General features: G+C 61.1%; 1 protein-coding gene across 1 annotated transcript in view; it reads left to right on the forward strand.

Annotated features, from left to right (window-relative positions):
• The window catches only part of MUC2 (mucin 2, oligomeric mucus/gel-forming), a 36,092-nt gene that overhangs the window by 7,052 nt on the left and 10,272 nt on the right, over positions 1 to 18,768 (forward strand). The window contains exons 16-34 of the mRNA XM_064288933.1: positions 106 to 361; positions 700 to 752; positions 852 to 952; positions 1,414 to 1,565; positions 1,817 to 1,955; positions 2,338 to 2,448; positions 2,703 to 2,882; positions 3,049 to 3,288; positions 3,575 to 3,731; positions 3,949 to 4,080; positions 4,582 to 4,729; positions 5,308 to 5,351; positions 5,820 to 6,044; positions 7,198 to 8,260; positions 8,420 to 8,467; positions 8,528 to 9,205; positions 10,454 to 11,203; positions 11,348 to 18,509; positions 18,625 to 18,641. Coding sequence (XP_064145003.1) covers positions 106 to 361; positions 700 to 752; positions 852 to 952; positions 1,414 to 1,565; positions 1,817 to 1,955; positions 2,338 to 2,448; positions 2,703 to 2,882; positions 3,049 to 3,288; positions 3,575 to 3,731; positions 3,949 to 4,080; positions 4,582 to 4,729; positions 5,308 to 5,351; positions 5,820 to 6,044; positions 7,198 to 8,260; positions 8,420 to 8,467; positions 8,528 to 9,205; positions 10,454 to 11,203; positions 11,348 to 18,509; positions 18,625 to 18,641 — 11,656 coding nt within the window. The remainder of the gene's footprint in view (positions 1 to 105; positions 362 to 699; positions 753 to 851; positions 953 to 1,413; positions 1,566 to 1,816; positions 1,956 to 2,337; positions 2,449 to 2,702; positions 2,883 to 3,048; positions 3,289 to 3,574; positions 3,732 to 3,948; positions 4,081 to 4,581; positions 4,730 to 5,307; positions 5,352 to 5,819; positions 6,045 to 7,197; positions 8,261 to 8,419; positions 8,468 to 8,527; positions 9,206 to 10,453; positions 11,204 to 11,347; positions 18,510 to 18,624; positions 18,642 to 18,768) is intronic.

The raw sequence follows: 18,768 nt of genomic DNA on the forward strand, positions 1-18,768 counted from the left end.
CCTGGGACTGTGGGCACCGCCACGTCCACACGTGGTGAGGTGTGTGGGGCAAGGGCAGAGCTGGCTGCCCCTCGGCTCACACCGGCACCTCTCCCCCATCCACAGACAAGGACGTGGGCTCTTGCCCCAGTTCCCAGATCTTTCTCTACAACCTGACCACCTGCCAGCAGACCTGCCGCTCCCTCTCTGAGCCCAATAAGCACTGCCTTAAGGGCTTTGTGCCTGTGGATGGCTGTGGTTGCCCTGATCACACCTTCTTGGATGAGAAGGGGCGCTGCGTGACGCTGGCCAAGTGCTCCTGCTACCACCGTGGCCTCTACCTGGAGGCAGGCGACGTGGTCCTGCGGCAGGAGGAGCGATGGTGGGTGGCCAGAGCCCCGCGGGAGGGGGGGACAGGGGCGGAGGGAGTGGCTCTGTCCCATGGAGACACGCCTTCTGCGGCTCTGCTACAAGATGAAGAGAGGCTCTGTTGGAAGTGCAGAGACACGTGGGGCCTCAATCCCACCATCCCCACAGAGCCTGGGGTCTGCCTCTGTGTCTGGTGCGGTGGGGCCGGAGAGAAGCTGATGGTGGCCAGCTAATCTGTTCCTGGGCAGCAGTGGCTTGTGACAGTTCTGCATGGGGATTATGCCTGGGTCACTCGAGCTGCTGCCGGAAGGCCCCGGAAGGCCCCGTTCACCTCTCATCTCTCCCCTGCAGCATCTGCCAGAATGGAAGCCTGCACTGCCAGCCGATCAAGCTGCTCAGCGAGAGTAAGTGCCCCTCCCAAGCTGCTCCCCACCCCCCACCTCATTGCCCGAACCTCGCCCCCGTACTTCAGCTTGAGCTGATGTGGCTGCTTCGTACTACAGGCTGCAAAGCCCCAAAGGTCTACATAGACTGCAACAACCTGACTGCGCTGGCCATCCGGAAACCCCGCCCTGTCAGCTGCCAGACGCTGGCCGCCGGCTATGTGAGTGCCAGCTGGGCCTCGGGGGTCCAGTGGCCAATCACACTCAGGTGCATTGGGTAGCAGATGGTTCACCCAGAGCCCTGGAGCCCACGTGGAGGAGGCACAAGCAGGCTTGTGTGATGCCCCATCCCCAGGCTCCAAGGCCCCAATGCCCAGGCCTGTGAACACGTGGACATTGTTGATGTCCCTGGCACCTGGAGGGAGGCAGTGGACTGGGCCTCCACTCAGCCTGCCGAAACCACAAGGGCCAGTTTTGGGGCCCCTGGCAGGCAGCCCTCACCTGTTTCCTGCCCAGGGGTGGGCTTGAGGGGTAGGGTCCTGGGTTGGGTCAGGTGGGGTCAGTGTGGGATGGGGAGAAGAGCCAGGACACAGAGCATATGAGAAGAAGAGGCTGCTCGTGCAGGGGGGGCTCTGGCCTCTCGAGTCCACCATCCTGAGCCCCACTCTCCACCCACCCCCAGTACCAGACGGAGTGTGTTAGTGGCTGCATGTGTCCCAATGGGCTGATCGATGATGGGAGAGGCGGCTGCGTGGTGGAGGAGGAGTGTCCCTGTGTCCACAACAAGAACCTGTACCTCTCTGGGAGCAAGATCAAGGTGGACTGCAATACCTGGTAAGGCCTGGCCCAACCAGCCCCTGAGAGCCCCAACCACTGGAAAGGCCCTGGGGGCGGTACCTCCTCCTCAAGGGTCCCCTGGATCTTGAAGGGCTAGATAGCACCACCTCCCTGTGTCTGCCAGGCATGGGGTCTGAGTGGCATTTCTGGGGTGACATGGGTACTTGCAGGAGTCGCTGTGAGCTGCCCTCTAGTAGGGGAGGGGTTTGGCCCCCAGCCTTCCCAGCCCTTTCCCCCGCTTTCCTCAGCACCTGCCACAGAGGACGCTGGACGTGCACACAGTTCAAGTGCCACGGCACCTGCGCCATCTATGGGAGCGGCCACTACATCACCTTTGACGGGAAGTACTATGACTTCGATGGGCACTGCTCCTATGTGGCTGCTCAGGTGAGGAGGGGGAGGCCTGGGATGAAAGGGGCCCTTCCTCCCTCAGCCATCCCTCTGTCCAGAACCCCACCCTTGGAGGATTCAGGCTCCCAGTGGAGTGTGGGCCGGCACCTTAAATCCACCTCTCTGCCCTCCTGTGGGTACACAGAGGGGAGGTAGAGTTGGCAGATCAGGCACCGAGAGAGAAGGGTCTGTCAAATTGCCAAATCCCTCTCCTTTGGTTCCTTACTCCTTACCAAGGCAGGGCTGAGGCCCTGGTATCCCAGCTGAGAAGGGACGCAGATGGGTCTCTGGCTCAGTGGTGGTGCCAGCTCACATGGCTGGGGTGGGTTGTGCCCTAGCCCTTGTGGCCCCACCCCGGCTCACGTACCTTTGCCCCCAGGACTACTGCGGCCGGAACAACTCCCTGGGCTCCTTCAGCATCATCACCGAGAACGTGCCCTGTGGCACCACGGGTGTGACCTGCTCCAAGGCCATCAAGATCTTCCTGGGGGTAAGTGTGGTAGGGCCAGGACATGGACTCTCAGGACCAGGTGTGTGGGCTCTTGGGACCAGGGATGTGGGTTCTTGGGACTGGGTGTGTGGGCTCTTGGGACCAGGGATGTGGGCTCTCGGGACCGGGTGTGTGGGCTCTCCAAGGAGGAGTGCTGGGCTCTCAGGATGGGAGGTGGGGTTGTGAGCTCTTGTGTCGTTGGCTGGTGGGCTCTTGGGAATGAGGCCCCTGGTGACACCCCTTCTGACATCCAGAGGACGGAGCTGAAGCTGGAGGACAAGCACCGAGTGGTGATCCAGCGGGATGTGGGGCACCGCGTGTCCTACACCACGCGGGAGGTGGGCCAATACCTGGTGGTGGAGGCCAGCACAGGCATCATTGTCATCTGGGACAAGAAGACCACCATCTTCATCAAGCTAGCCCCCTCCTACAAGGTGCGCCTGCCCTCCCCGCCCCGCCTCCTGGGCCCCCTCCATGTGTTCACCTGGGGCACCTGGGTTCGTGCGCAGCTGCCTGGCCCCTCTGCCAGGACGGACAGTCTGGGGCCCTCCCCCTCCCGCCACCCCCTTGCGAAGGCCCTGCTGCCTCTCCTGTTCTCAGGGCACCGTGTGTGGCTTGTGTGGCAACTTCGACCACCGCTCCAACAACGACTTCACCACACGGGACCACATGGTGGTGGACAGCGAGCTGGACTTTGGGAACAGCTGGAAGGAGGCCCCCACTTGCACAGATGTGACCGCTATCCCTGAGCCCTGCAGCCTGAATCCGCACCGCCACTCCTGGGCGGAAAAGCAGTGCAGCATCATCAAGAGCAGCGTTTTCCAAGTCTGCCACAGCAAGGTGGGGGCGGGGCCCCTGGAGGCCGGGGGTGGGGGCACGGGGGGTCTGTGCCGGCTGCCTGCTGCCTGTGGGCAGGGCCATCTTGGGCGCCCACCTTCCTGGGCTCAGGGGCTCACCAGGGGGAACCGGTACATCAGGCCCTGACACCCGGATGGCACTCAGCTCTGGGCGGTGGTTAGGGGCAGGCTTTAGGACCGCCGCATGACAGCTGGGGTCCCCGAGCTGGGCCAACTGGGGGAGCCCACGAGGGCAGCAGTCCCAGGGCTCACTGTGGCTTTTCCGGCAGGTGGACCCCAAGCCCTTCTATGAGGCCTGTGTCCAGGACTCCTGCTCCTGCGACACGGGCGGTGACTGCGAGTGCTTCTGCTCGGCCGTGGCCTCCTACGCCCAGGAGTGCACCAAGGAGCAGGCCTGCGTCTTCTGGAGGACACCTGACCTGTGCCGTGAGTGCGGGTGCCTGGGGCCTGGGGCTTCTACAAGGCAGGGCCGGGCAGGCGCTCCTCAAACATCCAGGCTCCTGGTGTGCACCCCTCCTCCCACCCGAGGGGCCACCATGGGACTTGGGATGGCAGGAGCGAGTTTGGCATGTCCCAGCTTCCCCTTCAGTCCCCCGCCGCCACGCTGGTACCCTGAGGGTCTGACCCCCCACACCCCTCGCAGCCATCTTCTGTGACTACTACAACCCTCCGGATGAGTGTGAGTGGCACTATGAGCCATGCGGGAACCGCAGCTTCGAGACCTGCAGGACCATCAACGGCATCCACTCCAACATCTCTGTGTCCTACCTGGAGGGTGAGCGAGAGAGGGGGCGCACCCAGGCTGCGGGACAGGGCGCTGCCTGGGTACTCCACCCCAAGACAGAGGCCCTACAGCCAGGACCCAAGACCCAGGGTGGGCAGGCTCCCCCTGTTGTAGGAAGCAAAAAGTGGTCCTACCACCCACTCGCTGTTTATTGAACAAGGTACTTGGAGCCCAGCTCTCCCTGGGAGATGGGGAGGGGAACAGAAAAGAAGCAAATGAATGGACAGAGGCCAGACAAGGGCCTGGGGCGGGACTGGTGGAAGCTGGCTGGGGCCTGGTTGCTAGTCAGCAGGTGGACATGGCCGAGCTTGCCTTTGGCCTAGAGGCGTACCAGGTCGGGGAGGGGGTCCAGGTCCCCACTTCCCGATGCCTGGCTTTCTCCCAGGAGCATCCATCTGGGAGAGAAGCGCCCTCAGGGGTAGGCATGATGGCCCGGTCTGGTGGACCAGGGTCCTCTGTGGTGGTCCAAGCCCTGTACCCTGTGCCTTTCAGGTTGCTACCCCCGGTGCCCTGAGGACAGGCCAATCTATGATGAGGACCTGAAGAAATGTGTCACCAGAGACAAGTGTGGCTGCTATGTCGGGGACGATCGCTATCCACCTGGGGCATCGGTACCCACTGAGGAGATCTGCGATTCTTGGTACCTGAGCCCACATCATGGGGGGCTGGGGGAGGGCAATGTGCACAGGCACACAAACACATGGATGTGCACACATACACACAGACACATACATGCATACATACGTGGGCTCACAGCCACACGTGCATCCACCGGCACACGTGCACACACACACAAAAATGTGTACACGTGGGCACAAGCCACATACATGTACAGGAGCGTATGCACACATGCACACACAACACACATGCACATGCATACACGCAGACACACGTACACATAGGCACACATGTGTACACACGTGCACATTCCTGGTCACACATGCATACACACACACAGGAACCAGGGTTCGGGAAAGGGAGGCCTCTGTTCTCATCCTGGGTGGCTCACTCCAGCCTTCCCCACCTCACCCTGCCTGTGCTCACAGCAGGATCCCAAGTGGGTAGGCCTTTGGAACCTGGTTCTGGTGCAGAGTCTTGGGGCTGGAGGCCCAGGACTAGGGGTGGGGAGAGGCTGGTGTTGGGAGGGGGAGGCAGTGGCCCTGGGCAGGGGTGGTCCAGTGCCCCTTGGGCCAGCCTCTGATTACGCCTGCTTTGCAGTGTGTGCACTACCACCTCAGAGGTCATCTGCCAGCCCGATGTTGGTGAGTGCTGTCTGCTGCTCCACCCCTCCAGACTGTGGGCAGGGCCCACCCAGCAAAGCTTTGGGCTGCCTATTCCTGGACTCTGGGAGTCCAAGCATGTCTACCCAGGGAGGGTGGCTGGGGCTTGTCCTAGGGCTTTGCGCCTTTGTGCTGGTTAGGCCCTGCCCTGCCCTGTCCTGCCCGATTTGCAGCAGCTCAGTGAGACTTATGGGGTACCTTCTCTTTTGTTCTCTGGGGAGCTGATGTCCTTATGGTGCATCTCCATCACCTCTCCTCACAATCCAGCCTGCACCCTGTTGGGGGCTCCTTTCTCAAAGGGGACACTCTGGGGACAGGTCCCACTGGGCATTGGTTTGCCACTTGTTTGAGCTGGGGGACACCGGCCTTTCCTTAACTTGCAACAGGCAGGGGGGTCTTGTGAGTCTCACCCTGCTCCTGACGTGTTAATGATCGGCCCTCCACCCCCAGGAAAGGTTGTCAACCAGACCCAGGATGGCGCTTTCTGCTACTGGGAGATCTGTGGTCCCAATGGGACGATCGAGCAGCACTTCAACATCTGCGGGTCTACCACGCCGCCCACATCAACCCCAACAACCTCCACCACCACCTCCGTCACCACCGCCACCACCGTCACACCGACCACCACCACCACCAGCACACCGACCACCAGCACCACCAGCACACCGGCCACCAGCACAGGTACAGCCCATGGCCGTGTACCCCACCTACAGGGCTCTTTCCCTGCATGTATATCCTACAGAAATGGAGCTTCTAGGGGCAGGGGGAGGGACATAGCCTGGTGCGGCTGGCTCTGATCACAGACAGGGTGCTTACCCTCTTCTCAGTCCAGGGACATGTTCCCTGGCTCCTCTCCCTCTGTGAGTTGACACACCAGCACCATGGCTACATCCCTGAGCCCAGGCCAAAATGAAAGGCACCATGGGGAAGTTTCCCAAAACCAGCAAGGAAATATCCCTAAATCAAAAGCCAGACCCACTGCCATTGAGTTGATTCTGACTCATAGTGCCCCATAGAGAAACCAGAGATGTGCTCTTAAGTTCCTCTGCGTCAGTTCTGTTTAGAATCCTAGCTGCTACTTAACAAGCCACCAGGCTAGGACAGCCACCAAAAAAAGAAAATTTTAAACATTAAAAAAATGTAGATCTTGAACTCTATAATGAATTCAATAATAATCCTCTTGTATTTATGTATTTGTTTTTTCTTCGCTGTAGGTTCTTCAGCAACTCCGAGTAAGTCATGTGGATGATGCCTTACAATAACAAGTAGGGCAGAGAACAAAGCATTACAAAATTACTAAGGAAGCTTCCCTCTGGACTGGATGTGGGGCTGGTCTGGTCTGGTCTGGTCTGGTCTGGTCTGGTCTGGTCTGGTCTGGTCAGGAAGAACATCTGCTTATGGACCAAAGGGGTATTTTTTGGTGACAGTTTGCTGAGTACAGGGACAGATGGAGTGGGACTTGATCAGCTCTGGGTAACAGTGTTTTTGGCCAAGAGTAGAGACAAGCCACTTCCTCCCTGGAACAGTGACCCTTTGGTTATTCATTTTTTGATATGAGGGTTTGAAAATGGCTAAGGACAGGGCCCTGGGCTGGAGCTTTGAGACCCAGGTCGGTGAGGGCCCCTTCCCTCTCTGGGCCTCAGATTTTCAGCTGCAAAATTAGGGTCAAAATGGCCAGCCCATGCTCTGACTCTGCAGTTGGGTCCTTGGGCAATGATGGGGCAGTAGCCTGTGGGGGCAGGTGTGGGGAACAGTGGGCTCAGAGAACAGACCTCCTGAAAAAGGCCTCTTTTCAGTGTGAATGACCACCATTTGGTTTCTTTCCTAGAGATCTGTTGCTTCTGGTCGGACTGGATCAACGAGGACCATCCGACTTCTGGCAGTAATGATGGAGACCAAGAGACGTTTGAGAGTGTCTGCAAAGCCCCTGTGGACATCCAGTGCAGATCAGCCAGAGAACCCCACCTCAGCTGGGTGGAGCTGGACCAGAAGGCTCAGTGTGACATCTCTGTTGGGTTCATTTGCAAAAATGAAGACCAGTTTGGAAATGGACCATTTGGAAAATGCTACGACTATGAGATACGTGTCAAATGTTGCCTGCCAATGGAGGTGTGTCCTACGACCACATCCACCCCCACCCCTTCATCAACGACTTCTATCACTCCCCCACCATCAACCATAACAACCTCCCCTCCCCCAGGGCCCCCCACCTCAGTGACAACTACGACCACCACAACCACCCCTACCCCTCCATCAACGACTCCCACCACTCCCCCACCATCAACCATAACAACCTCCCCTGCCCCAGGGCCTACCACCACAGTGATAACCACAACCACCCCCACCCCTTCATCAACGACTTCTATCACTCCCCCACCACCAACCACAACAACCTCCCCTACCCCACAGTCTACCACTCCAGTGACAACCACAACCACCCCCAGCCCTTCATCAACGACTTCTATCACTCCCCCACCATCAACCATAACAACCTCCCCTTCCCCAGGGTCCACCACCCCAGTGACAACCACAACCACCCCCACCCCTTCGTCAACGACTTCTATCACTCCCCCACCACCAACCACAACAACCTCCCCTACCCCAGGGCCCACCACCCCAGTGACAACCACGGCCACCACGACCACACCCAACCCTCCATCAACGACTCCCACCACTCCCCCACCATCAACCATAACAACCTCCCCTACCCCAGGGCCCCCCACCACAGTGATAACCACAACCACCCCCACCCCTTCATCAACGACTTCTATCACTCCCCCACCATCAACCATAACAACCTCCCCTACCCCAGGGCCCCCCACCTCAGTGACAACTACGACCACCACAACCACCCCTACCCCCCCATCAACGACTCCCACCACTCCCCCACCATCACCCATAACAACCTCCCCTACCCCAGGGCCTACCACCACAGTGATAACCACAACCACCCCCACCCCTTCATCAACGACTTCTATCACTCCCCCACCACCAACCACAACAACCTCCCCTACCCCAGGGTCCACCACCCCAGTGACAACCACGGCCACCACGACCACACCCAACCCTCCATCAACGACTCCCACCACTCCCCCACCATCAACCATAACAACCTCCCCTACCCCAGGGCCCCCCACCTCAGTGACAACTACGACCACCACAACCACCCCTACCCCTCCATCAACGACTCCCACCACTCCCCCACCATCAACCATAACAACCTCACCTGCCCCAGGGCCTACCACCACAGTGATAACCACAACCACCCCCACCCCTTCATCAACGACTTCTATCACTCCCCCACCATCAACCATAACAACCTCCCCTTCCCCAGGGTCCACCACCCCAGTGACAACCACAGCCACCACGACCACACCCAACCCTCCATCAACGACTCCCACCACTCCCCCACCATCAACCATAACAACCTCCCCTACCCCAGGGCCCCCCACCTCAGTGACAACTACGACCACCACAACCACCCCTACCCCTCCATCAACGACTCCCACCACTCCCCCACCATCAACCATAACAACCTCACCTGCCCCAGGGCCTACCACCACAGTGATAACCACAACCACCCCCACCCCTTCATCAACGACTTCTATCACTCCCCCACCATCAACCATAACAACCTCCCCTTCCCCAGGGTCCACCACCCCAGTGACAACCACAGCCACCACGACCACACCCAACCCTCCATCAACGACTCCCACCACTCCCCCACCATCAACCATAACAACCTCCCCTACCCCAGGGCCCCCCACCTCAGTGACAACTACGACCACCACAACCACCCCTACCCCTCCATCAACGACTCCCACCACTCCCCCACCATCAACCATAACAACCTCACCTGCCCCAGGGCCTACCACCACAGTGATAACCACAACCACCCCCACCCCTTCATCAACGACTTCTATCACTCCCCCACCATCAACCATAACAACCTCCCCTACCCCAGCGCCCACCACCCCAGTGACAGCCACAACCACCACAACCACCCCTACCCCTTCATCAACGACCTCCATCACTCCCCCACCACCAACCACAACAACCTCCCCTACCCCAGGGTCCACCACCCCAGTGACAACCACAACCACCCCCACCCCTTCATCAACGACTTCTATCACTCCCCCACCATCAACCACAACAACGTCCCCTACCCCAGGGCCCACCACCCCAGTGACAACCACGGCCACCACGACCACACCCAACCCTCCATCAACGACTCCCACCACTCCCCCACCATCAACCATAACAACCTCCCCTACCCCAGGGTCCACCACCCCAGTGACAACCACAACCACCCCCACCCCTTCATCAACGACTTCTATCACTCCCCCACCATCAACCATAACAACCTCCCCTTCCCCAGGGTCCACCACCCCAGTGACAACCACGGCCACCACAACCATCCCTACCCCTTCATCAACGACTTCCATCACTACCCCACCACCAACCATAACGACCTCCCCTACCCCAGGGTCTACCACCCCAGTGACACCCACAACCATCCCCACCCCTTCATCAACGACTTCTATCACTCCCCCACCATCAACCATAACAACCTCCCCTACCCCAGGGTCCACCACCCCAGTGACAACCACGGCCACCACAACCATCCCTACCCCTTCGTCAATGACTTCCATCACTACCCCACCACCAACCATAACGACCTCCCCTACCCCAGGGTCCACCACCCCAGTGACAACCACAACCACCCCCACCCCTTCATCAACGACTTCTATCACTCCCCCACCATCAACCATAACAACCTCCCCTACCCCACGGTCCACCACCCCAGTGACAACCACGACCACCACAACCACCCCTACCCCTTCACCACCGACTGCCATCCCTTCCCGACCATCAACCATAACCTCCCCTTCACCAGAGTCCACCACACCAGTGACAACCCTAACCACCATGACCACCCCCATCCCTTCATCAACGGCTCCCATCATCAGCACCACCCCAGAGACCATGACCCCCACCACTACCACCACCACAGAGACCACAATCTCTACCACAACTGTGACTACCATGCGCACCCCAGAACAGACCAGTGCTTTCGAAACCACCCCATCAACCAAGCTACCTACCACAACTTTATGTTATGACTGTAACTGCACCGGCTGGATCAATTCGGGGAAACCTACCTTCCCGCCGGGTGGTGGTGACTTTGAGCCTATTCCAAGTGTCTGTGAGTCAGGCTGGACGGCCCATATCTCCTGCAGAGCCAGGATGTTTCCCGACAAGACACTTGAGCAACTTGGACAAAGAGTGGTATGTAACCTCTCTGTTGGGCTGGAGTGCAAGAATGAAAATCAAAGGATAGAAGGGGCTAACCTACACCCCCTCTGCCACGATTACGAGATCAACTTTTGCTGCTGCAGGGAAGGGTGTACTTCCACACATTCTCCTACAACTCCAACTCCCACCCCTACCACCACTGCACTGACCACAACCCCCACCATCAGCACCACCGCAGGGACCACGACCCCCACTGGCAGCACCACCCCAGGGACCACTACAACAACCTTCGGCACCACCCCAGGGACCACGACCCTCACTGTCAGTACCACCTCAGGGACCACGACCTCCAGCATCAGCACTACCCCAAGGACCACGACCCCCACTGTCAGTACCACCTCAGGGACCACGACCTCCACCATCAGCACCACCCCAGGGACCACGACCCCCACTGTCAGTACCACCGCAGAGACCACGACCTCCACCATCAGTACCACCTTAAGTACCTTATCTCCTACCGTTAGCACCACCCCAGGGACCACGACCCCCACTGTCAGTACCACCTCAAGGACCATGACGTCCACCATCAGCACCACCCTAGGGACCACGAACCACACAGTCAGTACCACCTCAGGGACCACGACCTCCACCATCAGCACCACCCCAGGGACCACAACCCTCATTGTCAGTACGACCTCAGGGACCACGACCTTCACCATCAGCACCACCCCAGGGACCACGACCCCCACTGTAAGCACCACCCCAGGGACAACGACCTCCACCATCAGCACCACCAGAGGGACCACGACTTCCACCATCGGCACCGCTCCAGGAACCACGACCCCCACTGTCAGTACCACCTCAGGGACCACGACCTCCACCATCAGCACCACCCCAGGGACCACGACCCCCACTGTCAGCACCACCTCAGGGACCACGACCTCCAGCATCAGCACTACCCCAAGGACCACGACCCCCACTGTCAGTACCACCTCAGGGACTACGACCTCCACCATCAGCACCACCCCAGGGACCACGACCCCCACTGTCAGCACCACCCCAGGGACGACGACCTCCACCATCAGCACCACCCCAGGGACCACGACCCCCACTGTCAGTAGCACCTCAGGGACCACGACCTCCACCATCAGCACCAGCCCAGGGACCACGACCCCCACTGTCAGTACCACCTCAGGGACCACGACCTCCACCATCAGCACCACCCCAGGGACCACGACCCTCACTCTCAGCACCACCCCAGGGACCACGACCCCCATTGTCAGTACCACCTCAGGGACCACGACCTCCACCATCAGCACCACCCCAGGGACTACGACCCCCACTGTCAGTACCACCACAGGGACCACGACCTCCACCATCAGCACCACCCCAGGGACCACGACCCCCACCGTCAGTACCACCCCAGGGACCACGACCTCCACCATCAGCACCACCTTGAGTACCTCATCTCCTACTGTCAGCACCACCCCAGGGACCACGACCCCCACTGTCAGTACCACCTCAGGGACCACGACCTCCACCATCAGCACCAGCCCAGGGACCACGACCCCCACTGTCAGTACCACCTCAGGGACCACGACCTCCACCATCAGCACCACCCCAGGGACCACGACCCCCACCATCAGCACCACCTTGAGTACCTCATCTCCTACTGTCAGCACCACCCCAGGGACCACGACCCCCACTGTCACTACCACCTCAGGGACCACGACCTCCACCATCAGCACCACCCCAGGGACCACGACCCCCACTGTCAGCACCACCCCAGGGACCACGACCTCCACCATCAGCACCACCCCAGGGACCACGACCGCCACTGTCAGTACCACCCCAGGGACCACGACCTCCACCATCAGCACCACCCCAGGGACCACGACCCCCACTGTCAGTACCACCTCAGGGACCACGACCTCCACCATCAGCACCAGCCCAGGGACCACGACCCCCACTGTCAGTACCACCTCAGGGACCACGACCTCCACCATCAGCACCACCCCAGGGACCACGACCGCCACTGTCAGTACCACTTCAGGGACCACGACCTCCACGAGCACCATCCCAGGGACCACAACCTCCACCATCAGCACCACCCCAGGGACCACGACCCCCACTATCAGTACCACCTCAGGGACCATGACCTCCAGCATCAGCACCACCCCAGGGACCACGACCCCCACTGTCAGCACCACCCCAGAGACCACGACCTCCACCATCAGCACCACCCCAGGGACCACGACCCCCACTGTCAGTACCACCCCAGGGACCACGACCTCCACCATCAGCACCACCTTAAGTACCTTATCTCCTACTGTCAGCACCACCCCAGGGACCACGACCCCCACTGTCAGCACCACCCCAGGGACCAAGACCCCCACCGTCAGTACCACTTCAGGGACCACGACCTCCACCATCAGCACCACCTTAAGTACCTTATCTCCTACTGTCAGCACCACCCCAGGGACCACGACCCCCACTGTCAGTACCACCTCAGGGACCACGACCTCCACCATCAGCACTACCCCAGGGACCACGACCCCCACTGTCAGTACCACCTCAGGGACCACGACCCCTACCATCAGCACCACCCCAGGGACCACGACCCCCACTGTCAGCACCACTCCAGGGACCACGACCGCCACAGTCAGTACCACTTCAGGGACCACGACCTCCACGAGCACCACCCCAGGGACCACGACCTCCACCATCAGCACCACCCCAGGGACCACCACCCCCACTGTCATTACCACCACAGGGACCACGACCTCCACCATCAGCACCACCCCAGGGACTACGACCCCCACTGTCAGTACCACCACAGGGACCACGACCTCCACCATCAGCACCACCCCAGGGACCACGACCCCCACTGTCAGTACCACCCCAGGGACCACGACCTCCACCATCAGCACCACCTTGAGTACCTCATCTCCTACTGTCAGCACCACCCCAGGGACCACGACCCCCACTGTCAGCACCACCCCAGGGACCACGACCTCCACCATCAGCACCAGCCCAGGGACCATGACCCCCACTGTCAGTACCACCTCAGGGACCACGACCTCCACCATCAGCACCACCCCAGGGACCACGACCCCCACTGTCAGCACCACTCCAGGGACCACGACCGCCACCGTCAGTACCACTTCAGGGACCACGACCTCCACGAGCACCATCCAAGGGACCACAACCTCCACCATCAGCACCACCCCAGGGACCACGACCCCCACTATCAGTACCACCTCAGGGACCACGACCTCCAGCATCAGCACCACCCCAGGGACCACGACCCCCACTGTCAGCACCACCCCAGGGACCACGACCTCCACCATCAGCACCACCCCAGGGACCACGACCCCCACTGTCAGTACCACCCCAGGGACCACGACCTCCACCATCAGCACCACCTTAAGTACCTTATCTCCTACTGTCAGCACCACGCCAGGGACCACGACCCCCACTGTCAACACCACCCCAGGGACCACGACCCCCACCGTCAGTACCACTTCAGGGACCACGACCTCCACCATCAGCACCACCTTAAGTACCTTATCTCCTACTGTCAGCACCACCCCAGGGACCACGACCCACACTGTCAGTACCACCTCAGGGACCACGACCTCCACCATCAGCACTACCCCAGGGACCACGACCCCCACTGTCAGTACCACCTCAGGGACCACGACCCCTACCATCAGCACCACCCCAGGGACCACGACCCCCACTGTCAGCACCACTCCAGGGACCACGACCGCCACAGTCAGTACCAGTTCAAGGACCACGACCTCCACGAGCACCACCCCAGGGACCACGACCTCCACCATCAGCACCACCCCAGGGACCACGACCGCCACTGTCAGTACCACCTCAGGGACCACGACCTCTACCATCAGCACCACCCCAGAGACCACGACCTCCACCATCAGCACTACCCCAGGGACCACAACCCCCACTGTCAGTACCACCTCAGGGACCACGACCTCTACCATCAGCACCACCCCAGAGACCACGACCTCCACCATCAGCTCCACCCCAGGGACCACAACCCCCACTGTCAGTACCACCTCAGGGACTACGACCTCCACCATCAGCACCACCCCAGGGACCACGACCTCTACCATCAGCACCACCCCAGAGACCACGACCTCCACCATCAGCACCACCCCAGGGACCATGACCCCCACTGTCAGTACCACCTCAGGGACCACGACCTCCACGAGCACCACCCCACGGACCACGACCTCCACCATCAGCACCACTCCAGGGACCACGACCCCCACTGTCAGTACCACATCAGGGACCATGACCACCACCATCAGCACCACCCCAGGGACCACGACCCCCTCCGTCAGTACCTCCCCAGGGACCACGACCTCCACCATCAGCACCACCTTAAGTACCTTATCTCCTACTGTCAGCACCACCCCAGTGACCACGACCCCCACTGTCAGTACCACCTCAGGGACCACAACCTCCACCATCAGCACTACCCCAGGGACCACGACCCCCACTGTTAGTACCACCTCAGGGACCACGACCTCCACCATCAGCACCACCCCAGGGACCACGACACCCACTGTCAGTACCACCTCAGGGACCACGACCTCCACCATCAGCACCCCCCCAGGGACTGCGACCTCCACCATCAGCACCGCTCCAGGGACCACGACCTCCACCATCAGCACCGCTCCAGGGACCACGACCCCCACTGTCACTACCACCTCAGGGACCACGACCTCCACCATCAGCACCACCCCAGGGACCACGACCCCCACTGTCAGCACCACCCCAGGGACCACAACCTCCACCATCAGCACCACCTTAAGTACCTTATCTCCTACTGTCAGCACCACCCCAGGGACCACGACCCCCACTGTCAGCACCACCCCAGGGACCACGACCTCCACCATCAGCACCGCTCCAGGGACCACGACCTCCACCATCAGCACCGCTCCAGGGACCACGACCCCCACTGTCAGTACCACCTCAGGGACCACGACTTCCACCATCAGCACCACCCCAGGGACCACGACCCCCACTGTCAGTACCACCTCAGGGACCATGACCTCCAGCATCAGCACCACCCCAGGGACCACGACCCCCACTGTCAGTACCACCTCAGGGACCACGACCTCCACCATCAGTACCACCCCAGGGACCACGACCTCCACCATCAGCACCACCCCAGGGACCACGACTCCCACTGTCAGTACCACCTCAGGGACCACGACCTCCACGAGCACCACCCCACGGACCACGACCTCCACCATCAGCACCACTCCAGGGACCACGACTCCCACTGTCAGTACCACCTCAGGGACCACGACCTCCACGAGCACCACCCCACGGACCACGACCTCCACCATCAGCACCACTCCAGGGACCACGACCTCCACCATCAGCACCACCCCAGGGACCACGACCCCCACTGTCAGCACCACCCCAGAGACCACGACCTCCACCATGAGCACCACCCCAGGGACCACGACCCCCACCGTTAGTACCTCCCCAGGGACCACGACCTCCACCATCAGCACCACCTTAAGTACCTTATCTCCTACTGTCAGCACCACCCCAGTGACCACCACCCCCACTGTCAGTACCACCTCAGGGACCACAACCTCCACCATCAGCACTACCCCAGGGACCACGACCCCCACTGTTAGTACCACCTCAGGGACCACGACCTCCACCATCAGCACCACCCCAGGGACCACGACACCCACTGTCAGTACCACCTCAGGGACCACGACCTCCACCATCAGCACCACCCCAGGGACTGCGACCTCCACCATCAGCACCGCTCCAGGGACCACGACCTCCACCATCAGCACCGCTCCAGGGACCACGACCCCCACTGTCACTACCACCTCAGGGACCACGACCTCCACCATCAGCACCACCCCAGGGACCACGACCCCCACTGTTAGTACCACCTCAGGGACCACGACCTCCACCATCAGCACCACCCCAGGGACCACGACCCCCACTGTCAGTACCACCTCAGGGACCACGACCTCTACCATCAGCACCACCCCAGGGACTGCGACCTCCACCATCAGCACCGCTCCAGGGACCACGACCTCCACCATCAGCACCGCTCCAGGGACCACGACCCCCACTGTCACTACCACCTCTGGGACCACGACCTCCACCATCAGCACCACCCCAGGGACCACGACCCCCACTGTCACTACCACCTCAGGGACCACGACCTCCACCATCAGCACTACCCCAGGGACCACGACCCCCACTGTCAGCACCACCCCAGGGACCACAACCTCCACCATCAGCACCACCTTAAGTACCTTATCTCCTACTGTCAGCACCACCCCAGGGACCACGACCCCCACTGTCAGTACCACCTCAGGGACCATGACCTCCAGCATCAGCACCACCCCAGGGACCACAACCCCCACTGTCAGTACCACCTCAGGGACCACGACCTCCACCATCAGTACCACCCCAGGGACCACGACCTCCACCATCAGCACCACCCCAGGGACCACGACCCCCACTGTCAGTACCACCTCAGGGACCACGACCTCCACGAGCACCACCCCACGGACCACGACCTCCACCATCAGCACCACTCCAGGGACCACGACCCCCACTGTCAGTACCACCTCAGGGACCACGACCCCCACTGTCAGTACCACCTCAGGGACCACGACCTCCACGAGCACCACCCCACGGACCACGACCTCCACCATCAGCACAACTCCAGGGACCACGACCCCCACTGTCAGTACCACATCAGGGACCATGACCACCACCATCAGCACCACCCCAGGGACCACGACCCCCTCCGTCAGTACCTCCCCAGGGACCACGACCTCCACCATCAGCACCACCTTAAGTACCTTATCTCCTACTGTCAGCACCACCCCTGTGACCACGACCCCCACTGTCAGTACCACCTCAGGGACCACAACCTCCACCATCAGCACTACCCCAGGGGCCACGACCCCCACTGTTAGTACCACCTCAGGGACCACGACCTCCACCATCAGCAGCACCCCAGGGACCACGACCCCCACTGTCAGTACCACCTCAGGGACCACGACCTCCACCATCAGCACCACCCCAGGGACTGCGACCTCCACCATCAGCACCGCTCCAGGGACCACGACCTCCACCATCAGCACCGCTCCAGGGACCACGACCCCCACTGTCACTACCACCTCAGGGACCACGACCTCCACCATCAGCACCACCCCAGGGACCACGACCCCCACTGTTAGTACCACCTCAGGGACCACGACCTCCACCATCAGCACCACCCCAGGGACCACAACCCCGACTGTCAGTACCACCTCAGGGACCACGACCTCTACCATCAGCACCACCCCAGGGACTGCGACCTCCACCATCAGCACCGCTCCAGGGACCACGACCTCCACCATCAGCACCGCTCCAGGGACCACGACCCCCACTGTCACTACCACCTCAGGGACCACGACCTCCACCATCAGCACCACCCCAGGGACCACGACCCCCACTGTCACTACCACCTCAGGGACCACGACCTCCACCATCAGCACCACCCCAGGGACCACGACCCCCACTGTCAGCACCACCCCAGGGACCACAACCTCCACCATCAGCACCACCTTAAGTACCTTACCTCCTACTGTCAGCACCACCCCAGGGACCACGACCCCCACTGTCAGTACCACCTCAGGGACCACGACCTCCACCATCAGCACCACCCCAGGGACCACGACCCCCACTGTCACTACCACCTCAGGGACCACGACCTCCACCATCAGCACCACCCCAGGGACCACGACCTCCACCATCAGCACCGCTCCAGGGACCACGACCTCCACCATCAGCACCGCTCCAGGGACCACGACCCCCACTGTCAGTATCACCTCATGGACCACGACTTCCAGCATCAGCACCACCCCAGGGACCACGACCCCCACTGTCAGTAGCACCTCAGGGATCACGACCTCCACCATCAGCACTACCCCAGGGGCAACGACCCCCACCGTCAGTACCACCTCAGGGACCACGACCTCCACTGTCAGCACCACCCCAGGGACCACGACCCCCACTGTCAGTACCACCTCAGAGATCACGACCTCCACCATCAGCACCACCCCAGGGACAACGACCT

This window comes from Loxodonta africana, chromosome 7, assembly GCF_030014295.1.
Source record: "Loxodonta africana isolate mLoxAfr1 chromosome 7, mLoxAfr1.hap2, whole genome shotgun sequence".
NCBI lineage: Eukaryota > Metazoa > Chordata > Mammalia > Proboscidea > Elephantidae > Loxodonta > Loxodonta africana.